This window comes from Rhinatrema bivittatum, chromosome 15 (assembly GCF_901001135.1).
Source record: "Rhinatrema bivittatum chromosome 15, aRhiBiv1.1, whole genome shotgun sequence".
NCBI lineage: Eukaryota > Metazoa > Chordata > Amphibia > Gymnophiona > Rhinatrematidae > Rhinatrema > Rhinatrema bivittatum.
In genome coordinates this window covers 74,271,542-74,298,835 of record NC_042629.1, presented here as the reverse complement: position 1 = coordinate 74,298,835, position 27,294 = coordinate 74,271,542, and the positions used below count along the sequence as shown (strand labels likewise).

The 27,294-nt window shown below is 44.8% G+C and overlaps 1 protein-coding gene across 2 annotated transcripts in view; it reads right to left on the bottom strand.

Annotated features, from left to right (window-relative positions):
- Positions 1–27,294, bottom strand: part of GNB1 (G protein subunit beta 1) — an 89,977-nt gene that overhangs the window by 18,007 nt on the left and 44,676 nt on the right. For both annotated transcript variants that reach the window (XM_029577926.1, XM_029577927.1), the window contains exons 4-6: positions 22,322–22,428; positions 18,480–18,543; positions 7,657–7,819 (exon numbers count right to left, since the gene is read on the bottom strand). In XM_029577926.1, coding sequence (XP_029433786.1) covers positions 7,657–7,819; positions 18,480–18,543; positions 22,322–22,428 — 334 coding nt within the window. The remainder of the gene's footprint in view (positions 1–7,656; positions 7,820–18,479; positions 18,544–22,321; positions 22,429–27,294) is intronic.

Genomic DNA, 27,294 nt, shown 5'->3' with positions numbered 1-27,294 from the left:
TCTTGGACACACGAGTATACAAGATCCCCATTTTGTTCACAACTAGCATGGCTGATGCTGGAGGATCTAGGCTCATAGGTCTCCTGCATAGCAGGCCAGACAGACCCAGCTGCGTGGCTGCCTGCATTCCTGCTAAGACTCATAAAATTTAAGACAAAAGTTACAATACAAAACGAGTCCTGTCTGAGGTCCAATGCAAATCAAGTTTATTACATAACATGTACAGATTTAATTTCTCAGATGTTTAATAAATCACATTCTGGAAATGGCAGCACTCATTTATCAACGCTAACTTTGTATTAAACTGGACACTGCTATGAGTCTTGCACAGTATATCCGGTTCAGTATGAGTGATCTATGGTCTTGTTTACACAGGACAAAGAAGAGATTATGGCCCAGAGAAGGCTTCCAGGTATCTGAAGAGCAGAAACATTATAGTATTTGCTCTCGACAGTTATAAATAGCTGATTTATCTTAGTTTCTAAGCATTTCTACTGTTATTTTCATTTACTTATTTAATAGTTTGACTACTGAAAAGTCTTTATGTAATTAACTTTGCAATGAACCAGTAGAGAGTGAACTTCAATACATAAATCCAATCATCTGGACACTCGCATCCTCAATCTGGGTGCAGACTTCCTTAGAGATGGATTTCAGTTTTTTGGGATAGTTACACAACTTTTCATGAACCTACAGAAAAGGAAGAACAGCATGCCACTCCTAACAGATCAAAACAAAAATCTAGGTAAAACACAAAGAGCCTAATATAAAATCCAGAAAAGTATGTCAACAAATCATTCTGTAAAAATAAAAAGGATATATTTATTTAAAGCCAGCGCCAAATATTTTGGCACCCAGTCTATGAACACACCAAGTAGGGACTGAACCTGGATATGTCCGTCCATAAAAACACTTTCTTTTTAACAAACGCATCCCTGCCAAAGAAAGCAGAGTTGCTTACCTGTTACTTTAATATCAAAGAAACTAGAACTTTGATATCAGACACTTGATATCAAACTTTGATATCAAACTAGAAATTTCAAACATGCCCTACTGAGCTTGTTCAGCTGTAGTCCTCATCCTGCCCCCTTGGCAGAGTCCAGTCCATGAAATAGCTAATACAGGGAGAAACCAACTCCAGGGGGAGGCGGGAGGGTTTCGTGAGGACTGACATCCTGTTGTCCTAGGAGAATACCTGTTAAAGGAGAAGCAGGATAGAAGTCCTCACACATGGGAGAATCCCACGCTATAGGCTGTCCAAGAAAGAAAGTGAGAAACCACACCTGTGTTGAAAGCACCACCTCTCTCCCTTTTGCCTGTGAGGCAGCCGCCCCACAAAGGGGTCTAGGCAGGAAAAGAGTTGGGTTCTACAAAGAGAAAACCATAGAAATGATTGAGACACAAACCCCCGATGTGTAGCAGTGACACCTAAGGCAGGGGAGTGACGCGAGTGCCAACAAGTAACATACTCTGCATCATGGAAAACATTACAAGTAGGGTTTCAGATCAGTAAAAACCCACAGGTCTAGAACCTCCTGGATACAGGAAAAAGTCTCTTGGATGAAGACCACAGATTTCTTAGGTGTTACAAGACAACCGAAAAACTGGGCTCGGGAGCTCCCCAGAAAAACTGCGGTCCACTGACATTCGAAGGACAATGTCTCTGCAGAAGTGTGTCCCATGTTTGGCTCAGAGGCACAATGGGCAGAAAACCCAAGCAACGCTTGGAAGAATAAACAATGGCAGAGTCTGTGACAAAACCTACATGCCAAAGCACCAGACATAGCTGACCAGCAGGACAGCATAAAGAGTTTCAGGGGATGAAAGGCAATCCCTGAATAGGATCACCAGCCCAAACCCCCGAACAGGGAGATGTGTTAGGCCTGAAGTTAACCCACACTGCACCCTGTCAAGGGCAGGGCTATCCATCCTGTCTACAGGATAGTTCAGGTGAGCAAGACGACACTTTGGGCAACTTAGTGAAGTGAGAAAAGCTATAGGCAGTATTGGCCAGAGCTTTGCAAAAATATAGGGAAAAGTAGTGTCTCTTTCCCTGCAAGTATTTAATTTTATTTATTTAAAAGAATTTATATACCGGAAATTAAATAGGATCTGTCTGACTAAGCGGTTTACAAAAGTAAAACACATAAAAATACAAAAATTAAAACAAATAAAATAAATCAAATAGACAAATACTTTCAAAACTATTAAAAACTACTTTTAACAAATTAACAAAAAATCAATAGCGGAATTTTTGTGATTCATGACGATAGGTTCAGTAAACTGTGAGGATTGTTAGGTGATATTGTATGCAGCGGCAAAGATATGTTTTTAAAGCCTTTTTAAATTCTTTTACATTTGCCAATAAACGGATTTCTTCTGGGATAGAATTCCAGAGAGTTGGTCCGGCGACAGAAAAAGCACGTTTCTTTCTTAGTATACACTAAGATATGACATAAATGCCCTTAGCTTTTCACCCCCTTGAAACTGCAACTAAGTTGAAAGGAGCGAAGAACAAAAGGAGGCAGACCACTGGACTGCCTGGATAAGCACAAGCTGCTAGGTTGTATAACAACCCCAGGAAAAAATAACTCACTGCCGATTCCAGTAGGGGGTTACCTACCGAGATACAGCCCTCAGCCTACTTGGAACTTCTGAAGCTGAGAGCAAATTTCATAGGGAAGAAATCCACAAACACTCCACTAAGATAGGAAGTCAGGGTACTGCAAGTGCAAACCCCTGTCAAACAGGATTTCTTTACCAGCCTGGAAACTCTAAGGGTACCAGAGCAAGGGCAATCTCAGAACAGATTGCCCTGAACCTGGCTTAGGTATTAATACCTCAGCCATGAAAGCAAAGAAGTACTGTTCCATTTACTGGACCACATCATTGCATTAATCAGGACTCCCCTGTCCAGACAGGGTTATCCCTAAAATGGGGGGGGGGGGGGGGGGGGGGGGGGGGGGGGAAGTACGGCTTGCAACCAAAGAGCAGAACCTCTGTTGTGGGGTCCCTTGTCCCCCAACTCCCTCAGCCATGGATATGGTGATTGCCACATATGCTTTTCAACCTATTAGCTGGAGTAAAACTCTCCTCACTGAGGTAGGGTCCTGCAGGCTAGAATGACTGGTAATAGTGGTCCTTATCAAGAGACTCCCATTGAGCTCAGCAGGTAGCAAAGGTGACTCCTGGACAGGAGAAACCCCTAATCTTCACTGGGGAGCTACTTTGCAAAGGCTCCCTTGCAAAACAGATCTGCTGTGCGCTATAGTTCATTCGCCTCTTGGATCCCACAAGGAACAGAGAGCGACTGCCAGTCTGAAGCAGTTACATGCCTTTTCCAGGAAATGGAGAACAAGGGATACCCCTTGCAGGGGTGGACAACCAGGTGTCCAGAGGGGAACCCAGTCTAATCCTCCCTTCCTGAAGGGAAGAAAAAGTAACAGGAATTGGGGGCCTCAATACTGAAGAACCTGTCAACCTGTCTCCAGTTGAGATCTAACACACAATCCCTGTTCGCTGAGGATCAGAAGTGACCAATCTGCCACTGGCAGCCACCCTCAGATGAGGAAGGCCACCACAGTAATCAACAAAGGGACCCCAGCAAAAATGGTCAAATGACAGCCGCTACCATCCCCCAGACTTAGCCTACAAGGAGATGCACCGATTCAGTGATAAACCTGCCAGGAGCCCCAGGGACTTCCCCACAAAGGGGATTTGTGACATGGAAAGGATCAAAAAACATTCCCCTTGAGGAAGTAAATGACTCCCGACATTACAGTTGGCCGTTGCCAGTCCCGCACTGGCACCGGAGCCGTGCGCTGACAGCAATCTGGGCTGATGCTTTCGGGATCTCCCACTGTGCTTGGCTCGGTCTTTCCCTGGCACAGAGGAGGCGGAGGATCCCGATGTTCGGGACATCGGTGAGATCATGGAGTATCAGTCACCATCTCTGCGATCCTTCAAGGAAGTGGAGAGAGCAGCAGCAAGGGGGAGCATATCAAGGGGCTCGCCGTGACCTCTGGGTGTTGATGCTGACACTGGAGTGAATGCAGCAGACTTGAAAGAACCAAAAAGCTTCTCCATCTTATCAAGATGCACATGATAGCCCTTGGGGATCATTTGATTACACAGGTGCCAGCCCTGGACATCATGTGATGTCCCCAGGCAGAGGATACAAACCTCATACGGATCTGTGATGGACACTGTTCAGACACTGGGGGCACCAGCAAAAATCAGACGCCACCATAAAAATTATCCGGCTTGCAGACGATGACCAACAGTCACCAGAGGAGAAAGACTGGAATCCACTGCAAAGAAGCTAACAAATATGGCAACTTTACCTAGCATGCCGAGGCGGCACTGACTGAAGAGGGACCTGATGATGGAAATTGGAATCACTGTTCCCGCAAAAAAAAAAAAAAGAGTGGAAGTCCACGAATCACAAGGCAACTGTACTGTGGAAGAGAGACTGAAGAGGGGCCTTGTGTGGACACACTGATAGCAGCATGCTGGGCAAAGCTTCTAGAAACTGACAAAAGTTTTCCATGCCAGACTATCGGATGATGTCACCCACTTGAGGACTACCATCCTGCTTGTCCTAGGAGAATACTAAAAATTACAAGGGAACAACCTTCACACTTTCCCCTTATTTGATTTCAGTTATGCTAAAATTCTTCTTTCCATAAGAAAATGCCATGCTGGGTAATACCCAGGTCCATCAAGCCCAGTCAGGGTCACAAATACCCAGCAGGTGCCAAGAAGTTGATTTCCTGTTACTCACTCCCAGATACAGCAATAGTTTTCTTTAGTCTATTTTATGGACCTGTTAACTTTTAAACCCTGCTCTGCTAGTCTCCTTGGCCACATCCTCTGGCAACAGGTTTCTAGATTGGATTCTGTGCCAAGTGAAAATCACTTTCTCCAATTTGTTTTAAGTCTGCTGGTTCTTAGTTTTAGGAGGTGTCCCCTTGTTTTAGTATTACCTGAATGGGTAAATAGCTGTCCTTTATTTTTACCCATTTCATCCTATTCCTGATTTTAGAAACATATCAAATCCCCTCTCAGCCATCTTTTTTCTAAGCTGAAGAGCCCTAATCTGCATAGCCCCTTAGTCCACACCTTGCACGTCTCATAAGTGAACCATTCCATCCCCTTTATCGTTTTTGTTGCTCTCCCTGCCCTTTTTCTAGCAACGCTCTCTAATTTTAAGGCGGGGCAACCAAAACTGCACACAATACTCAAAGTGTGGTTGCAGCATGGCTCAATACAGAGGCAATAGATGTTCCATTTTATCGTCTATGCTTTTTGAATCGTTCCAATTTAATGTTTTGAGGGTTTAGGTTTGCAATTTGAGCTCTTTCAGTATTCTGGGGTTGATGTCACCTAGTCCTGGTGATTTGTTTCGCTTTAGTTTGTCAGTTTGATCCATTACATCCTCCATTATCACCGAGATCTGTTTTAGTTTCTCAGATTCACAGTGAAAGTATATAAAAGTTAGTTTTTGCCTCCCTGCCAGGCTTTTTGAATTCTTTCTGGGCCTGTCTTACTGTTTTACATCTAACTTTCCAGTGCTTACGCTCTTGCCTGGGTTTATTTTAATTTTTTTAAATAATGCCCTTTTAGCTTTGACTGTCTTTCACCTCACCATTAAACTGTGCTGACAGTCGTTTGTTCTTCCTTTGAATATATTTTTATCTGGGCTTCCAAATGGTTCTTTTAAACAATGTCCACATCTCATGCAAACTTTTAGCCTTTTTAAAGGTACAAGTTGATGTTGTAGTTTTATATTATCTCAGATTTGCTTGCATTATAATCCTTGTTGCTTAGCAGCCTCACTATAGTAACCCCTTGCACTAGGCTGCACTTTCCATTGATGACTACATCTTACGTAGCTGCCCCTTTTTAGTTTTACGATTAGTTGCTACATGAAGCAGTCATTTATGGCATCTAAAAGACAACCTCTCTAGCATGCCCTGCTGAGATACTGACCCAGTGAATGCTGGGATTGTGTTGTCAAATTTATTTGCTTTTCTCATTGCAGCTAACATGTCACAGTGCTTTTTTCATCTTGGCTAGGTGGATGGTAGGATACATCCACTGCTATATTCTTACCCAGCACACAAGCTATTTCTACCCATTAGGACTGCACAGTGCATTTGGTTTCCTGCATGATTTTTATCTTTATATGTAGTGCCACTCCAATTCGATCTGCCCCACACAATGATGTATGCTGCCATTGTTTAAGGGCAGTACAATGCAAGTGACTGGTAGAGCAAACCCCATTTTCTTTCAGCCCAGTAAATTCTCTCTCCCTTTTCCCTTCTAGCTCCGTCAGAACCAGGGCTGGAATTCCGGCACCATGAGCCTTCATTCACATCTGCCTAGGGATTTCTCTCCCTTCTTTCCTAGTCTGGTCATTGCAACAATAGTCCTGAAGCCAGGAGCCATGCACTGGAACACCTTTATCATGGTCTCTAGATTCAGCCTCCAGCTATCGCCCTTAATATCTCCCTCCACACCAGGGGGTTGTGAACGCTGTCTCTGCAGCATCTCCAGTGATCAAACTGGGGACTCTCCACATGGTAGCATGCAACACCAACCATGTGGAGAGCCCAGAAACCCCCATTCTATTACAGAAATGGGTTTAAAAAAAAAAAAAAAAAAAAGGAAGGCCCATGCACCATATCAGAGGTCCAGATATTTGTCCAAAAGCAGGAGGAAGTTGTATGATCTAAAATTTTAAAGTGATTGGGAAAAGGTAATATAAAGTTACAATGTGATATGGATGTGATCAAATTTTCACTTTAAACCCAACAAAAATACTTCAACACTAGGAATTTATTACTTGCTTATGCTGGCCTATCAAACTTTCATCACACTAAATTTAAAAATGGCTTTCTGCATCTACAAGTTTCTTGGGAATTTAAGGGGGAGAAATCTACAAGTAAGAACTTTTATGAAACCCAAAGTTATCTTGAAGGTTTTGTTTTAAAGACAAAAGCTGCATAAAAAGCAGGGCATGAAACAAATCCCTGCAGTAATTAGGATTACTCAAAACACCTCAACCTTTGGGAATAGTTATATTACACACTGTGCCTGGTGAAACAGTAACAATTTAGCAGGTAGTATGCAAGTGGCCTATGACTTGTATGATTCTTCAACCAAAAAAACAGAACACAAAACAAGTTATATCTAGATTTCCTCGAAAATTTGTTTCTTTGGATTAAAACATGACATTTAAGACAAGATGAAAATGCTGTCAAAGCAGCACTGATGGAAACCAAGGTAATTTCATTCCAATCCACTGTTCTTAACCCACATGCTTTCTAGTCTTCCTAGTTTCATTTCTTGAAAAAAAGATTACAAATTTGGCAAAACTGAAACATTAAGTGTCCAAATGTTACTAATACAAGAGACAAATCTGATATCATCACGTTCTCGAAAGACACTAAAATAAACCCCTACAGCGCCTAATTCAGCATCTATAGACTGAGGATTTAAAGGAAGTTACATCTTTTCTTAGACTTTAGCATTAAAGCCCTCAGCACTGGGTAGTTGTGGTGGAAGAGGCTAGGAAAGGAAGCCTTCCCAGGAACAGAAAATTAAAGCACATTTTCTCCCACACATGCTGTCATCTCTCCACATACTACGCACCTGTATGCCCAGCCAGTTCACGGCTTACACGAACATTTCCTTCACGAGTTTTCAGATTGTAAATGGAACAGATGTTATCAAGGCCACCGCAGGCCACATAATTTCCAGAAGGGGCATATGCACATGTCATTACCCAAGATGACCGCAGAGGGATGGCATGGACCTAGTCACAGAAAGTGAGAAAATAAGCATGCCTGTATCTAGCAGCCACTGTGACTGACAGGTTATTTGTTTACTCGACACTGTTTCTTCCCTAAAGCCACCCCTTTTAACACATTTGCTGACTTGCCTTCATAAATATGTAAAATGATTTTACTTCTAAAAAGGGTAACTTTTCTCTTCCAAATCCCAGCTGATAAAGAGATCTGTACCATGATCTGGAAATAGAAGTAACTAAACCTTAAGTTGGACTTCCATACATTTGAATCAGTTTTATCATTCTGAAAGTAGACATATACTTTCATAACTAACAGCTAGACTAGGCAGATAAACTTTTTTTCTCCTAGTTGGTTTAACAGTTTACCGCAATACAACTTACAACAGCAATTACGGGTATTTGATGCCTGAAAGTCTAGGTCTTACAATTTCAATATGATACACAAGAGTGGATATTCACATCACAAGGCAAATTAAAGCTTCAACAGCTTTACTTGGAAGAACTGCGGCTCTAGGAAAGCAATAAATAAAAGAAGTGCTAATTACGGGAGCAATATTTAAACCTGCAGGCCCACAAGTAAATTTTCCAAGGGAAACTCATCACAGGATTTCCTTTTGAAAACAGGCTCTCTGATGCCACAGCTACTTTTGTACTCACGGACTTCACATTTTGTTTTGCAGCAGTCCAGGACATAATCCGCACATGGAGATTTCAAAATTAAATCTCTGCGTATTCTGACAGCTCCGCTCCCTCCTCCCCCATACATTGCAGGTACTCGGGGGGGGGGGGGGGGCAGGCAATTAATTATTTCATCTAGATAACTGCATATGCAGCCAAGTAAAATAGTTTTGAAAATTGCCCTTTATAGTCTTTGGATACAAGTAGAGATACTTAGCTCATCTAAGACTGATAATATCAGCAGTTGCACTGAAATTTTAACTCATTGTCCCTATAAGCACTTCAATATTAGTAAACCTTGGAGGTAAATCTTAAGGCCACTTAAAACAAATTGATCCACATTCTCCAAAAGGGCAAACAGCTGCAATAAATAATATGGCAATCTGAAATTTCCTGTTCGCTTAAACAATCCAATACACTAATTTCCCTCTTCTCTCCACCCATAGTTTCTTATTCCTGGTGTTCCAGCACTATAATTGAGAATCAGGTAAGAAATGCTGGAAGATAATTAAACCAGGTTCCCTGACCTTGGCCACAAATTGCTAGTGACATTGGCACAGCCAAGATTCTTTTCCCCCTCATTATAAATTATATATACTGAACATGCTACAAACTAGGATACTTGCAAAAGTTCAAAAAGAACAACTTTACTTTTAACGCTCATTACCCAAATTGGAGAAGTTACTATTTACTTGATAACTTCATTTTCCTTAGTGTAGACAGATGGACTCCGGCCCAGTGGGTTTATGCTCCCCTGCCAGCAGATGGAGACGGAGCAAGCTGACACCACAGTATAAATAACCTTACAGTGACTCTAGCCTGCCAGTATTCTCTTCAAAAGCAACTGTGGACAGACTAGCAAAAAGCTTGATTAAGAACATGATTAAAAACAGATAATCTGAACTGTACTCAACCAACCATAAACACTGAACTCACATAAGATTCTAGGTACGCCAAGCTAGGGCCTGGATGAGCACTTAGCAGTAATCCCTTGGGACCCAGAGCCCCACAGGAGGACTACTGACACTCAGCGTCTCACCCTTGGCTGCCACATTAAGTCCATCAGTCTACACTAAGGAAAGCAAAATTATCAATTAAGTAATTTCTTTATTTCCCAGCATGTAGACAGATGGAGTCAGGACCTGTGGGATGTACCAAAGCTACTCCCCAATAGGATGGAAGGCTGCCCACGGTCCAGTCAACAGCGCACGTCCAAAGGCTGCATCCTCCCAGGCCTGCACATAGACGATAAAACCTGGAAAAGTGCATAAGGAGGACCTCTTTGCATCTTGGCAGATACAGGCGGGAGGCAGACTAACCTCCGCCCATGACACCGAGTCCTACTGGAATGAGCCCTAACCTGGAGTAGGCAACGGCTTTCCAGCATCCACATACGCAGCCATGACCACCCTCCTTAATCCAATGAGCTATGCTAGCCCACAAAGCCAGAGCACCCTTACTCCTACCATGAAGAGCAAAAGGAAAATTGGTTTTTAGCTGCTAATTTTTGTTCCTGTAGTACCATGGATCAGTCCAGACCCTGGGTTGTGTCACCAATCCAGCAGAGGGAGGCAGAGAAACATTCTATTGACTCTGATGTATACCCTGGGGTGCCACCTGCAGTCCATCAGTATTTAACGATATCAAAGCAGAAACCTAACCAATAAAAATTAACTGGCTACCTAAACGCTAACACACACTTCCAACTCACAAATCCTAAATGGAAGCAGAATCCCAAAGAACCGTGGGAATAAACAAGCAAACATTAAGCAATTAGACAGCATGAAAAGCTGTTTATACACCAAAATAATGAACGAGCGGACTCTCCGAAGAAAAAAGTAATTGCTATAATGAGACTTAAAAAGGGCGGGCTTCTGGACTGATCCATGGTACTACAGGAACGAAAATTAGCAGGTAACCAATTTTCCTTTCCCTGTACATACCTGGATCAGTCCAGACCCTGGGATGTACCAGAGCTGTTTTACTTGGGGTGGGACCCAGAGAGTCCCGCTCGGAGAACACACTCTCCGAAGGCTGCCGAACTCGGAGCCTGGACATCTAAACGGTAATGATGAGCAAAAGTGTGCAGCGACTTCCAAGTCGCTGCCTTACAAATCTCCTGAGGAGAAACTAGTTGACACTCCGCCCATGACATAGCTTGCGACCTAGTGGAATGAGCCCTCAAATCTTCTGGAAGATCGACGAGCCAGAAGATAAGCTGACTGTATGGTCTCTTAACCAGCGAGCAATCGTAGCCTTGGAAACGTTATGGCCCTTACACAAGGACCATTCCACAGAACAAACAAATGATCAGACAATCGAAAACTGTTGGTAACTTCAAGATAACAGTACACGTCGCACATCCAGTTTCTTGAGATCCTTAGAGGAAGGATCCATACGATCTAAACACGGAAAAGCTGGAAGCTCTACCGACTGATTTAAATGAAAAGAAGAAACAACCTTGGGTAAAAAAGAAGGCACAGTACGTAATGAAACTTCTGTATTTGAAATTCTAAGAAAGGGCTCTCTGCAGGACAAGGCCTGTAACTCCGAAATTCTACGAGCTGAGGAAATGGCCACAAGGTAAACCACCTTCAACGTAAGATCTTTCAAAGTCGAATGCTTAAGGAGTTCAAAAGGTGCCGCACACAGAGCCCTAAGAACCAAATTCAAACTCCATGCAGGACAAGGGTTCTGGAACAGAGGACGTAGATGTTTTGCGCCTCTGAGAAAATGCACCACGTCCGGATGCGCCGCCAAGGATAAACCACATACCTTACCCCGAAAGCATCCAAGAGCTACAACTTGGACACGTAAGGAACTGCAGGACAAACCTTTCGCTAAACCATCTTGTAAAAAAGACAAAATATCCAATATGGAAGCCTGCACTGGTCCTAACTGGTGCTCAATACACCACGTTTCAAAAACTCTCCACACTCTCATATAAGCCAAAGATGTAGAAGGCTTACGAGAATGCAATAAAGTAGCCACCACAGCATTGGAATAACCTTTGCTTTTTAACCAGCGCCTCTCAAAAGCCATGCCGCTAGAGAGAAGCGTTAGACCTCTTCCAAAAAAACCGGATCCTGAGACAAGAGGCACGGTAGATCCCAAAATCGTAGGGGACCGTCTAGCACCAGATTGACCAAGTCCGAGAACCACTGACAGCGTGGCCACTCCGGAGCCACTAAAACAACGTCGACTCGTTGAAGCTCTATCCGACGCAGGGCCTTGCCGATCAGAGGCCAGGGTGGAAACAAAGAGAAGAACATCCTTTGGCCAAGGAACCACCAGAGTGTCCACTCCTTCCGCTCCTCTTTCCCTCCTGCGGCTGAAGAACCGAGGGGCCTTGGAATTCTGGAATATTGCCACGAGATCCACTGCCGGTCTGGACCTCCTGTTGCATATCATCTGATAGGCTTCGTCGCAAAGTTCCCACTCCCCCGGGTCGAGATGATGACTGAGGAATTTGGCTTGAAAGTCGTCAACCTCGGCAATGTAAGAAGCTGCGATGCTGAGCAGATGATGTTCTGCCCAGGTGATCAGCTGCTGTGCTTCCCGCACCACCAGATGGCTTAGAGTTCCTCCCTGGCGGTTGATGTGCGCTATAGTGGTCGCATTGTCGGAGAGAATACGCACAGACTTCTCGCATAGGATAGGTTGAAAAGCGATCAATGCCAAGCGTACCGCTCTGGTCTCTAACCGATTGATCGACCACCGCGCTTCTTCTTTGGACCACTGACCCTGAACAGATGTTTTCTGACATACCGCTCCCCAGCCTGAAAGACTGGCATCTGTGGTGACTACAGTCCATTCCGAAATCTCTAGAGGGACTCCCCGCCATAGATTGACTGGCTGTAACCAACCCAGACTGATCGAGCCTTCTCTGTAAGGGAAAGGGGAAGGTGGTATAGTTCCAAAACCGGATTCCAGCGTGAAAGCAATGCAGACTGAAGTGGCCTCATATGTGCAAAGGCCCAGGGAACCAACTCCAGAGTAGAAGTCATTGAACCGATGACTATCAAATAATCCCGTACACATGGTATAGGAATGGACAGTAAGTTTCGGATTTGCGTTTGCAGCTTGAGAAGGCGATATTCTGGAAGGAACATTCTCTCTTGACGAGTGTCGAACAGTGCGCCCAAAAACTCCAGAGACTGCGAAGGAACTAGGTGACTTGTCCTAGTTGATCACCCAGCCTAGAGACTGCAAGAGGTCGATGACTCTGCTGACCGATGAGCGACAAAGACTCCGACTTTGCCTGAATTAACCAGTCCAGGTACGGATGGACCAAAAGGCCCTCCTTCCTGAGTTGTACTGCCACCACAATCATTACCTTGGTAAATGTTCTGGGAGCTGTGGCTAACCCGAACGGAAGAGCCCTGAATTGATAATGCTGTCCTAGAATGCAAAACCTGAAACTTTTGATGATTGGAGCAAATGCAGATGTGAAGATAGCCTCTGTGAGGTCAAGAGACGCTAGGAACTCTCCCTTGTGTACCGAAGCTTTGACCGTCCGGAGAGTTTCCATTCGAAACTTGGGAATCCGTATGCAACGGTTGACTCTTGAGGTCGAGAATGGAACGAAAGACTCCTTCCTTTTTTGGAAGGATGAAGAAAATTGAGTAACGACCCCTCGGTTCTGATTGAGGAACTAGAACTATAGCTCCGAGGTCGCTCAAACGTTGCAGAGAGTCCTTTATTGCGTGACTTTTTCCAGGTAAAAACATGGTGAAACCAGAAATCGGTGAAGCCGCCAAACAAAATCTAAAGCATAACCTTGATATATCACTATGAGAACCCACTGATCTGACATCCATCTGGTCCATTCCCCGAAAAACAGAGACAGCCTGCCTCCTATAACCGGAACCGGGGAATGGACCGGCCCTATCTCATTGGGCAGACTTTGTTCCACCTGAAGCTTGGGAATTTCCAGGTCTTCCGAAGCGGTGGCCACGAAAGGACTGAGGCCAATTCTGTTGCCTACCCGAAGACTGCTTAGCAGGTAGAGCAGATGGACGAGGAGAACGGAATCTTCGACCAGACCGAAAATGAGAGCAGGATGAGAAGGAGCATCGAGCTCTAGGACGATCCTCCGGTAATTTGTGAATCTTATTTTCTCCTAAGGACAGAATTATGTCTTCCAAGTGCTTCCCAAAGAGCAATTTTTCCTTAAAGGGTAAAGCTCCTAACTGAGCCTTTGAGGATGCGTCCGCCGACCAATTCCTCAACCACAGGAGTCTGCGAGCAGACACTAAAGCCACCATAGAGCGAGCCAAGGTCCCGAGGAGATCATATAAAGCATCTGTGCTGTAGGCAACCGTAGCCTCCAATCGGCCAGCTTGTGCTACCTCAGAGAGGGAAGAATTGTTTTGCAATGACTGGACCCATCGCAGACCAGCTCGTAAAGCCAAGCTACTACACATAGCTGCCCGCACACCAAGTGCAGAAACCTCAAATATTCGTTTGAGCTGAACCTCCAGTTTACCATCCTGTAGATCTTTAAGGGCTGTAGCTCCCGTCACTGAGATAGTTGTCCTCTTAGTAACAGCTGACACTGCGGCATCTACCTTGGGAAGCTTCAAAATCTCCAAAGCCTCCTCCAATAATGGATATAGCTTGTCCATGGCCCGTCCTACCTTAAGAACTAATTCAGGAGTGTCCCACTCCCGGTACAAAAGGTCAGTGAGATAAAGATGGAAAGGAAAGAACGTCGTTTGACCCCTAAGGCCTAGCAACACAGGATCGATATCACCCATCCGAGAATCCTTCTTCGGAGCCTCAAGACCCAATTCAAGTAAAATTGCTGGAATCAAAGGACTAAGTTCCTCCCTCCTAAAAAGGCAGACCACTTTAGGATCATCCCGATCCACCATGTGAGGGTCAGAACTATTGCCCAAACGAGAATCTCCTCAGAGATCCACATCCAGCAGGGACTTGCCCTGGATAGCCAAAGAGCCCTGTAGAAAAAGTGGAATGATCCGGGCCTGAGCGAAGGGGACGCTTTGGAGTTGACTCAGCACCAAAACCACTTGGTCTCACATGTTTGGAGGAGCGGATCTTTAGTCCCTGCCCAGATGAGCACTCCCTGTACTTTCTGCGGTCCTTCTTGGACTTATAAGCCTTATGAAGAAACCGGATAAAATCCCCTGAAAAGGAGGAAGAGGAATTTGAGGCTTCCTCAAGGCGCTCCTTGCCTAAACCTACTTCAGCATCGCGCGGCTTCTCCCCCCCCCCCCCCCCCAGAGACTGCCAGCTGTGGCGATAAAGGAGGCAGGTCCGAAGCTCCCTGTATGACCTGCTGTGTCGCGCTCGCATAGTACTTAATACAGCTTCCGTTCCTGCACTGCAGCGAAACGGGTCCGGAGTAGGGGAGCAGCTGCGCGAGCCAGCCGACTTGCGTCTTTCGCAGTTAAAATAGATTAGCCTTCCCCACCAGGGAGGCAAGCAGAGCAGAGACTCTCCCGTGAGAGCCATGTGCGCATCCCCACAGGCGCAGCAAGCCGCGCCTCGTGGCATTGTGGCACGAAGAAAAAAAAAGTACACCCCGGCAAAAAGTAAAAACTACGGCACTGCTGAACACTGAAATAAGCCACAATAAAAGCTGCTGGCAGAAACAGAAGTTAAAAGAAAAAAAAAATTTTTTTTTTACCTGACCAAATGCTGCGGACCCCGGGAGTTGCTCCAAATAGGGTGAGCCGGGCCCCCCGGTATCACCCCTGCCAGGAGTGGTTGCTGGGTAAAAAACCTCCCCAACTCCAGCGACCTCAGAACCAGGAGGGATAGACCCTTCAGGAACAACCAACCTCCTGGGAGGCAGTGAGGCAGCTGGCAATAAAAGTTAAGACTTTTTTTCTTTTTAATTTAAATTAAATTAAAGGAACAGCCTCTCACAGACAAAAGACCTAGAAACCCTACTAAAAAACTAATTCCTAAACAACCTGACCAGAAAAAAACCTACCAGACTGCAGGGTTAGGCACGTCCACCTCTGCTGGGAGACAGAGAAATACTGATGGACTGCAGGTGGCACCCCAGGGTATACGTCAGAGTCAGTAGAATGTTTCTCTGACTCCCTCTGCTGGATTGGTGACATAATCCAGGGTCTGGACTGATCCAAGTACATACAGGGAACAGGCGAGCCGCCTTTTGAAAAGATTCAGAGCTGTAACGCCCACGAAATCAACTGAAGAAACAGCTCCCAGCAAGATAAAACCTGCAGCTCAGAAATCAGACATGCAATACATATAGCCACCAGGAACAGTGTTCATAGTCAACAACTGTAAGGAAAGACCAGGCAGTGGTCGGAATGTAGGGCCTCCCAAAAGGTCCAGCACCAAAATAAGCCTCCACAATGGAACTGGCAACGAGAGGCCTAAGGTGCTTCACTCCCTTTAAAAAAAAAAAACAGGCCACATCAGGATGAGACAAGGAAACACCATTCACCAGGCCTCTGAAACAGGCAAGAGCTGCAACCTGCACCTTCAAGGAATTAAGGGCCAAGTCTTTATTCAATCCATCCTGCAAAAAATTCAGAATGAGAATGATCTTAAATGAACAAGGAAGAACATCCCGCTCCTGACACCAGCTCTCAAACACTCTCCAAACCTGCACACAAGCCAAGGAAGTGGAGAACTTGCAAGCGTGGAGTAAAGTGGCAATCACTGCAGAGGAATAACCACGCTTTACCAGGCAAGCCCTCTCAAACGCCAAACCGTAAAACAGAATTTGAGTTGGATCCTCGTGAAGAACTGGTCCCTGCTGAAGTAGACCCATGCGCAGCGGAAGATGAAGAGGGGCTTCCACCAGGAGTCATAGCAAATCTGCATATCACAGATGCCTGGGCCAGTCCGGCACCACCAGTACTAGCCCCCTGTGGCCTCTGATCTGGCAAATTATCCTGCCCAGCAAGGGAGGAAAGGCATAAAGCAATCTGTCTTCCAGCCAGACCTGTACAAGTGTGTCTATTCCCAGGGTCCACGGATCTCCCCTGCGACTGTAGAAGGGAGGAATCTTCGCATTTTTAGAAGTTGCCAGCAGGTCTAGGAACGTAAGGCCCCAGAGATCCACAATAAGCTGAAATGCCTTAGCTGACAACACCTGCTCTTGCTGGGTCCAGACTCTCCCTGCTGAGAAAGTCCACTTTTATGTTGTCTTTTCCTGCAATGTGAGAGGCCAAGATAGTCTGCAGATGACCTTCCGCCCATTCTATTAGTTGGTCTATTTTCTGCGACATTTGCTGGCTCTTTGTTCCTCCCTGGCAATTGATATAGGCCACAGTCATCGTGTTGTCAGACATCACGCGAATCGCTTAGATTCCGCAGCCTGTGGTTGAACTGCAAGCATGCCAGCCGTACTGCTCGGGCCTCCAGGCGATTGATGTTCCAGAGGGACTATTTGGCATTCCAGGGCCCCTAGGCCGTTAACTCCAAGCAGTGAGCCCCCCCCAACCGTGGAGACTCGTATCTGTTGCGAATACCAACCAGGCTGGAGAACAAGGGAACTCCCTTTCTCAGATGATCCTCCTGCAACAACCACTAGAGGCGGGAGCAGATTTCCATCGGCAAGTGGAGCCGAACTGCATAATCCTGAGACTGCAGGTTCTAATGAGAGTGTTGAAGAGGACACATATGCTCCCTTGCCCACGGCACCACTTTCAGGGTAGCTGCCATCAAGCTGAATACCTGTAGGTAGGACCACATCATCGGGCATATGGTGTTCATCAGCTGACACTTGAGTCAATCAATCTCTGGATCCAAACTTTGGGTAGAAAAATGGTCCTGTTCCTTGTCTAACCAGACGCCCATATACTCCGACTGTGATGGTTGAAGATTGCTCTTGGTCAGATTCACCACTTAACCGAGCTCCTGCAAAAAAGGAATTCACCTTGTGTCACTAGGCAGCTCTCTTCCTGAGACTTGGCACGAATCAGCCAGTCGTCCAAATATGGGTGCACCAGGATTCCTTCTTTTCACAAGGCCGCCACTACCACCACCATAATTTTGGAAAACATTCCGGGAGCAATGGCTAGAACAAAAGGCAGCACCCGAAACCAATAATGTCGCTCCAACACCACAGAGCGTAGAAAGCATTGGTGTTGTAACATGTGTGTCCTCTTCAACACTCATTAGACCCCGCAGTCTCAGGATTATGCGGTTTGGCTTCACTTTTTATTTTTATACCTTACCTGAGCACAGAGATAGTCTCCGGCTGCGGGGGAAGAGGGCATCTGCCATCACCACCACACTCTGCCTCCTATACCTGCTGCCTTTCAGCTGAACTAGCAGCTAAGCCTATGTGGGGAAACCCAGCTACCGGACCAAGGCACACCTCTGAAGGACCACAGGAGAGCAGGGCTCTTTTCCTGAATTTAGAATATCAAATTTCTTCTTTCAGAAAGCTCAAAGCAATCCCCATAGGGAGATGCACATCCATCTGCTGGAAACGGAGAATACTGACAGGCTGAGGTCACTGCAAGGTTATATATACTGTAACGTCAGCTTGCTCAGTTCTCCATCTGCTGGCAGGGGAGCTTAAAACCACTGGTCCTGAGTCCATCTCTGTCTGCACGCTAGGAAAATCTGAGTTTGCTAAAACTAGCTACATGTCATGAAAATAAATACAACTACTTTCATCTTAAAAGGGGTGGAACAGTAACTCCTCGTTCTTCTAAAACAGCCATCCCCAGAAAATAGCTGGCACACTAGTAGTACAATCTGAGGAAGCTTGTACCTTCAACTCTATGTGCTACACCATCTTTGGGACAAACTGGAGGAACAGTCTAAAAGTTATTAAAAATAAAATTTAACATAACCAAGAATATACAATGTAACTTGCAGATTCCAACATTTTAATACAAAACCATTACAGTTTAACATCTAAATCCTTGGTTTTTACAGCTATCTAGTAGAAAAGTCACAGATGTGAATTAATTGCTACTATGAACGCTTTTGACCAAGCTACAAGCCATTAGCTGCATGTGATACTCACCTTGTTTGTGGTGTAGCTGTCCCAAATGATAAGTTTACCATCTTGAGAGGCACTAACTAGCAGCCTGGAGGGAAAAGGGGAAAAACAAAAACAAATAAAAAAACTGTAAACATATGATCTCTGATAACTTGGAAGCAGAATAAAAAGCAGGTGCTCAGAATTACAAGGCTAGCATGACAACCAGGGCCTTGGTTAAGATCCTTACTTACTTGAATTACAAAGTGGCATGCTGTGCATCTCTCTGTCATTAAGAGGTGACTATGTTACAGACAGGCAGAGCAAGATGAATTGGAATGAAACTATATTTAGAAAACAGGCAACAGCCAAAGTTTAAGAGTCAAGGACACTCCCCCCCTTCATTTTTCCTTTAATATATTTTTGTTTTAAAACTATTTCAATTTTTGGCATTTGTATTTTTACATTTTTTCTTCCTTTCCCCCTTCTTCCAGGGACTATATTTTACTCTTCCAGTTTCTTACCATCCTCCAAGCACTCTGCCACCCCTTTCCCTTCCAGCTTCTGTTTCCAGGCACCCTCCCCTTTCCTTCTTTTCTCCTTCCTTCTATAAGGCACGATAGCTGGTAGTCCAAGCTGCATCTCCTCTCCCTGGCCCAGACCTCAGCAACAGCTGCTTCTCTGGGCCCTACCAGCAGTGCTGTTTTTTCTCCATCAGGCACCAAATTAAGGCAGCTCGGATTTTTCCAGCTCTGTTTGAGATAAAAGAGTCAAATTCCATGCTTCTAAGTATTATGCTTACCTTGTGATGTGTTTAGGAAACTCTTGTAAGAGAGTAACTGACAAAATCATAAATACCAAGCAGGAAGACATTACAACTAGAAATGCATCCAAAAATGTTGGTATTTGTATGTGGGTACGATTTACTGTACCGGGGACCTGATCACTTACTCCCCAATTTCCTGGGTATATTATGCTCTGACTGCAATCCAATACATCTTGCCCATAAGCAAATATCAATTATGGATTATTTTTTGGGATCCATCTCTAGCACTAGATCCAACACACACACAGATATAGCCCAAGAGGTAACTGTGGTTTGGATCTAAATGTAGGATTTCAGAGAATGATCACAAGATTAATACAGACCCAAGGTCTCCTGTGGAGCAACCAAATCACAGGGAGGAGTATCCTTCACAGTAGATGACAAAGAAGGTGCTAGAATACAGAATCAGTCTTATTCTAACTTTAGAACTATGTTATTTGAAGAATGCAGTTATTTGTGCTAAAAGGCTTTGCTGTGTTTCATGCCAGGTCCATATAATGCTGGAGAGTGCCCCAAGTTATCCTAGTAGGGGGAATTATGTTAAGAATTACCTAAACCTAACCACAGAGCAATACAGGACTCTGCTCTTCCTACTCCATTAAGCTCTACAGCTTAGAAGCCTTCACCTGAGCTAACGCTCTGAGGGCAATTTCAAGACCAAATGCTTGTATAAACACCAACTGGCCTGGAACAAAAGAGACTTCCAATACAAGTTCAATCACCTTAAAATGACATCTTCACAGCCAAGGATCTGAGTAAAAGCTAAGTCTAGTTGCAAGTGCCCATGAAAATAAAATGCACTTACAACATGGCTAAAATGACACTGACCAACTTTTTACTCTTCTTCAATGTACAAGTTTTTGGTCTTGAAACTGCTTCCCTCTGAGGACAGTAGCTCGGAGTTAAGCTCTGTTGACTAGAACATATTCTCCGGTATCTGCTGAGCTTAATAGGAAGAGCAGAGTTAGGTTGTCAGTTTTTTGGTGCTGTTTAACGTTTTACTTTTTCTCCACCTAGAATGGTACATAGACAAATTTTTACATAAGTTTTCATAGCTGAAACACTCACAAAAATGTAGATTCCTTTTAAACTACTGAGCCTATTCAGGGGGTTATCTTGCACATTCTTGGCAAGATGTTACAATTCTAACCATACAGAAAACACCAGGAGTATACTGTACTAAAGGAGGATGTACAAGTACTCAGAAACCTCTGTACATCATGCTAGTCATGGATAGTATCAAGGATAACATCCAGCATGAATCATCTAATACATTAAGGTGGTTTGCAGCTAGAAGACACTCAATTGTATGAGAAAGTCAAGGAGTGTGGAGATTATGCAATTTGTTACTTTCAAAGTCAAACCTGACTTTGTACTTACCACCTTATAAACAGATATTTATAGTAAATCACTTTAAGTAATAATGTATTCAAACACTTAATTACTTTTGAACAGCAAGACTGGAAAAACCCATCCAGCACCTAAAATTTAGGGTCTATCTCCCAACACCAGCCCAAGCAAAGGAGCTGGATCACGAAAAAGGGCTGAGGGAAGAAGAGAGGGAGAAAGGCTGAGTGTGAAGGTAAGGGGAGAATTAAAAAAGGAAAAATAAAGTGTAAAGTCAGCTTCATTTTTTTAAAGCACTAAAACTGGCTATCTACTCCCCCCTCCCCGGCTGCTTCAAATATTGGCTGGCCCTTAAATTTTTACCACTTCCCACCCACTGATGTATACAATAGATTTGTCTATCTGCATGGGTATAAATATACACCATTATCTTAGGAGAATGCACTGCTTAAATACATTAAAATTAAAAAAACCTTTACAAGTGGTTATTTCTTTCAAATATACAAATCTGGAACATAATAGTAAATGACAGCAGATAAAGTTAAAAAAATGGTCCATCCAGTCTGTCCAGAAAGTTGCTTTGGGTAGAAAATACCACTCTGTGCAAGTTACCCCCATTTTTGTAATATGTTCAAAGTCTTTGCGGCTTAAACTAAGTCCATAACTATTTTACTCAGTAAGAACTTCTCTCAAAGAAATGGAGAACCCCACAGTGAGCAGTCTTGAGTAAACCAGTTCAGCATTATATTGCAACTAAACAAGCATCCTTTCATTACATTAACAAGGCGGCCTTTAGTGCCTGGCTAATTAGAAATGCACTTGATATAAACGTGTTAATTCATAAATGCACCCACAGATTACAAAAACCCTCATCTACATACCTCTGATAGAAGGAAAAGATTACAGTATTAACATTTAACCCAGTCCAAAGTTAAATTAAATTACTTAATACCAGAAGCAAAATGGTTGGGTACATCGATGCCTGGTCTTCTATTTAACTAGAACAATGGGTTCTAAGTTCGTACACAATCTTATTTTCCAAGGCTCAGAGATGCAATTAATCTTTAACAGTGAACCTGACTGGAAAACTATATGTATGCAAGGGCCGAGAGACAAAATGAATCAAAAGCAGATTACAATAATCCCACTGCAAGAAACTGAATATTTTTTGGCCCAGCAGTTTATTCTTGCTCTTTTGGTTTTCGGCTTAATTAGAACCAGCTTCTAAGAGCTACCAGTACTAGGGGGCAAGGGCGGGCCAGTTTCCCCTTATTTTTGTATTTAGTCATTGCAGGGACAGCCCCCTGACCTGGGAACAAACTGTGGCTCTGGATCTCAGTCAACGTGGACCCTAAGTCTGATCATTAGGTATCACTGTCGAACAATGGCTGGATTCCCTGCACACCCAAGGAGCTGTAAACACTGTCTCTGCAGCATCCCCTTCCCAGTCAAAGAGAACAAAGCCCTTGGCCAGAAATCAAATAGGTCCACTGCATAGCATTTGACAAGCCAGCTCCAATTTTTAATTTTTTTTGTTTACAGCTTTACATCCCATAGCTAGGATACAAGTAATCTGCATGTGCTATCCAGGTATAAAGCCCAATGTGCTCAAAAGCCATTTTATATACAGATTTGTGCAGGGTACTTTCAAACAAAAGTACTCACAGAAACCTAAACAGTTCTCCATGGCACAGACCCCTCTCCACATACTAACCTGGAGTCAGTCCCCCAATGCATTGCATAAATCTTAGCCAAATGTCCCCTCAGTGTTCTTCTAGTGCGCATCTGAATTCGACCCACTGGATCAATATTGGCCGTGATCTAAAAACAGGAAATGTATTACAAGCCTTAAATTCCACTTTACTTTTTTCATGTATACAAACAATGAAAGAAGGATGTGATCAATGACTCATCTTGAATCAATGCAATTCTATGGCAGACTTCTATAGCAGAAATATACAAATGAGGCCTGACATCTGTATTTTTCGCTCCATAAGACGCACCTGACCAGATGCACCTAGGATTCAGAGGGGGAAAATTAAAAAATAAATGGTGTGCTAAACCGGCATCTGTGCGTCTTATGGAGCAAATTAGGGGAGTGTATAAAGTTGTTTTTTGTCCCCATTTCATTTTCGGGTCTGGGGAGGGCTATTTCGGGCCACTCCCCAGATCAGAGAAAAAAAAAAACAAAACTTGTTCTCTTTCTGAAAAAAAAAAACCCCTATCCCAACCCTTTAAATTTAATTAACTACAAACCCCTCCCCCCCCCCCCCCCCCAAGACCTGCCAAAAGTCCCTGGTGGTCCAGCAGGGGTCCAGGAGCGATCTCCTGCACGTGGACCATCATGCCAGTAATCAAAATGGCGCAGATGGCTCTTTGCCCTTAGTATGTCACAAGGGCCGAACAATGGCACCGGTAGACCCTGTAACATAGTAAGGGCAAAGGGCCGTCAGCACCATTTTGATTATTGGCAGCTGATGGCCCACGTGCAGATCGCTCCTGCAGTAAAGTCCCGCAGCTGCACTTTACTGGTGCCAGGCTCGACACGGTTCAGGATCAGGCGCTTTGCCCGGGATCGAGTGCTCACCTTGGTGTTCCTAGCAGGAGCAACTGCTCGGAGTCACCAGGTCACAGTGTACCACATATTGCACCTCTTGGGGCACATGGCTGTGACTGTCCATGTCACTGCCTATGCAGTGACATGGACAGTCACATGGATTGGATAAGTGCTTGGAGGAGAAGTCCATTACCTGCTATTAAGTTCACCTAGAGAATAGCTACTGCCATTAGCAATGGTTACATGGAATAGACTTAGTTTTTGGGTACTTGCCAGGTTCTTATGGCCTGGATTGGCCACTGTTGGAAACAGGATGCTGGGCTTGATGGACCCTTGGTCTGACCCAGTATGGCATTTTATGTTATGTTCTTAATCTACACATGTGCAGGACGCAATGGACCCTGTGGGCCCAGTGGCGCCAGGCCTCCCAGGAACTTCGGGTGCGCATATGGGTAACTCTGCCATTTCAGGACTCCTTATGGTGGAAGACCCAGTCCAACTTGGAGATAGGGGTGCCTTTTCAGGTGTCCCCCCTCAAAGTTATGCTCACCATGGATGCTTCCCACCTGGGCTGGGGGGCCCACATGGAAGGTCTTCGCTCCCAGGGCCGATAGTCTGTGCAGGAGGAGCAGTGTCAGATAAACTTCCTGGAGCTCCAGGCGATCTGATACACACTCTGGATGACCCTGTGATCCTAGTCTAGACCAACAACCAAGTGGCGATGTGATACAAGAACAAGCAGAGAGGCACAAGATCATTATTCCTCTGTCAAGAGGCGGTCTAGATCTGGTCTTGGGCATTCTTCTCCAAGCAACGTATTTGCCGGAGACGGAGAAAGTGGTGATGGATGACCTGAGTCGTTCCTTCCGCCCACACGAGTGGTCCCTGAAGCAGGAAGTTGCTGATTGTATCTTCTGTCGCCGGGGAAACTCAGGATGTGGATATCTTTGCTTCCTCCTGGAACAGGAAGGTGTGTCAGTTCTGCTTCCCTTCAGGGAAGACGGCAGGTTGGCAGACACCTTTGCCTGTCACTGGGGCAGGGGCCTCCTGTATGTGTACCCTCCGTTTCTGCTAGTGTCAAAGACTCTCCTGAAGCTCCAGACAGAATTGAGTAACCATGAATCTCAATCGCTCTTTACTGGCCACAGCAGATCTCGTTCCCACTTCTTCAGGATCTCTCCTGCGGGATCCAGTCTGGGGAGCTCCCCAAGACTGAATCACACAGGATCAGGGCAGACTGCACCATCCCAACCTCCAGGCTTTATCCCTTCACGGCTTAGATGAAAGGGTGATCCTGCAGTCCCTGGACCTCAAGTGGTGTCTCAGGCCCAGGTGGAATCCAGAAAGCTTTCCACTAGGAAGTCATAGCCTGAAGAGGAGGAGATTCTCCAAATGGTGTGGGCATGACCGTTTGGACCCATTCTCTTTCTCCACTGCAAAGCTTCTGAACTACCTCTTGCATATCTCAGAGGCTGGCTTAAAGACTAACTCCAGAGAGGACCTAAGATGGCGCCCTGAGAGGATGTACCTTCGCTAGCTCCGGCTCCAGTTTCTTTTTTATTCGGCTGAGAGAGCCGTAGATATCGAAATTTCCAAATGCCTCATAAAAGGAAAGGTAAAGTCCGGGTCTTTCCACCGGACCCAAGCTCTGCTGCCGGACAGCGATTGATCTCCGACTTTGCCCTCCAACCAACGCAATTAAGGGCGGCAGACCCCGCTGGAGAGCAGGCTGGAGGAGAGCTTTACTCCCCTGGGGAACTTTCACTGAGCCCTCCCGAATCTAGAACACCGCCGCGAGCTTTGCCTCCAACAGTCGACCGAGGAGCTGAGTCGCAGCCCGATGACATCATCGGGAGAAACTCGCTGGGTGGCCCAGACGCCGACCGAACGAGTGGAGAGCAGAGAGTCATCTTGGATCCCCGAGAACTTGAAACGCCGGGTGGAGAAGGTGGAACGGCAGTGGCAACCCCCAGAATATCGGGTGAATCTGACGAAGTCGTCGGTCTCGGGGTAAGAAGCCTCTCCCGGCAATTGAACAAACCGGCGGTAATAACCCTAGATAATATCTGGGAACTCATGGCAGGAATGTCTTTCAAACTAGATGTACAAGCTCAAAAACTTGACGAGATAGCCGCTAAGGTCGGAGTTCTTGAAAAGGACACAAGAATTAAATTTAAAGAGCAAGATAATTCTATTAAGAAAATTAATGAAGATATAAAAAGCCTCCAAAACGCAAATGTTACAATGGTCCTAGAAAAAGTATCTTCTTTGAGAAGGCTAGAGTCTATTGAAAATTTCATGAGACATCTTAATCTAAGACTTAAATTTTCCAGTTATATCAGGGGAAATACCCCTATTGACTTTTAGGAAATATGTAATGGAGGTATTAAAAATACCATGTGAAGAGATACCACCTGTTAAAAAATTATTCTTTTTGCCTAAGAGAAGCAGCACACCGTTAACATTTCCTCCACAGTCAGACTTTCAGAACCTGACAGATTATTTGGAAAATTCTAATGATGAAATAATGGATCGTGCGGTGCTTTTTGTTTCCTTTTTTGATGAAGTGGCGGTCTCACTGATAATGAAGAATTCTTTTAAAAATATCAATGTTTCTTTTCATGGGGCCCTAATTCGAGTATATCCAGACCTAGCTAAGTCTACGCAATTGCGTAGAAAAGAATTCCTAACTTTGAGAGCTGAGACCATAGCATTAGGGGGTAGCTTTAAGTTACGCTATCCCTGTAAATGTATCATTCAACTGGCCAGAAATACTTATGTTTTCTTCTTACCGGAAGAGTTGAGGGCTTTTATTTCTGGTAGGAGACATCCTGATGAGGAATAACGGGTATATATAAATAAGTTGGTGGTCAGGGCTCCTAGACTTGAAAATGCTTATGTTATGTACTCCTCGTAATAGTTTCTGTTCTCTCCTCTTTTTCCTATGTAATAAGAGATTTAGATAGAGATATTTTGATTTGTAAGTTATAAGGCTGGTTAGCCCAGATTATTCTGTTTACTATATCTCTGTATTTCCAATACAAATGTTTATTTGTATATTTGTCAAAAGATTATAAATAAAAAATTTAAAAAAAAAAAAAAAAGACTAACTCCAGGGTCCACCTAAGTGCTATTGGGACCTACCACCAAGGGGTGGATAGTTCACCTGTTTTGGTGCAGCCTATTGTTGGTCGCTTCATGCAGGGTCTGCTTTAGTTTAAGCCTCCTTTACGGCCCCCCGCTGTAACCTGGGTCCTCAATGTAGTTCTGGCCCAGCTTATGAAGGCTCCCTTTGAACCTTTGTGGTCCTATGACCTAAAGTACCTGACCTGGAAGGTCATCTTCTTGGTAGCGGTCACAACGGCATGCAGTCCACAAACTTCAGGCTTTGGTGTCCTACCAGCCTTACACGAAGTTCTTTCAAGATAGGTTGGGTTCTGCACACATCTAAAATTCCTGCCAAAGGTGGTGACAGATTTCCATCTCAACCAGCCAATTGTCTTGCTCACCTTTTTCCCCCCCCAAGCCTCATTTGCACCAGGGCAAAAGAGCTCTTCACAGCCTGGATGGCAAAAGGGCCTCTGCTTTCTACCTGGAGCGAACAGCAGGCCTCAGGCAGTCCACGCAACTCTTCACCTCTTGATAAAAACAGACCTCATCCAACTGGCTAATGGATTGCTGTTCTTTCAGCTATCCGCAAGGACGACTACAGCTCGGAAGCCATGTCAAGGCCCATTCTGTCAGAACCATGGCAGTTTTGGTGGTCCACTTGCAAGCAAGTCCCTGTGGACAAGATCTCCAAGGAAGCAACATGGAGCTCTGTCCATACTTTTGCCTCACACTACTGTCTGGACAGAGACAGCCGACGCAACAGCAATTTTGGCCAATCTGTCCTCCAGAATCTCTTTCAGCTGTGAAACCCAACTTGTCCTGCCTAGGGCCCATTTTTTGGGTCTAGGCTGTCTCCTTCTGTTACCAACAGCACCACTGTTGTGCCCATTGACATGCGTTAGGTGTCTGTTGGTTGTTTTGTTTTCAGGGACATCCTGTAGCTAGGGATTCATGCATGTGGAAGATTATCATCCTGCTTGTCCTAGGAGAAAGCAGAGTTGCTTACCTGAAACAGGTGT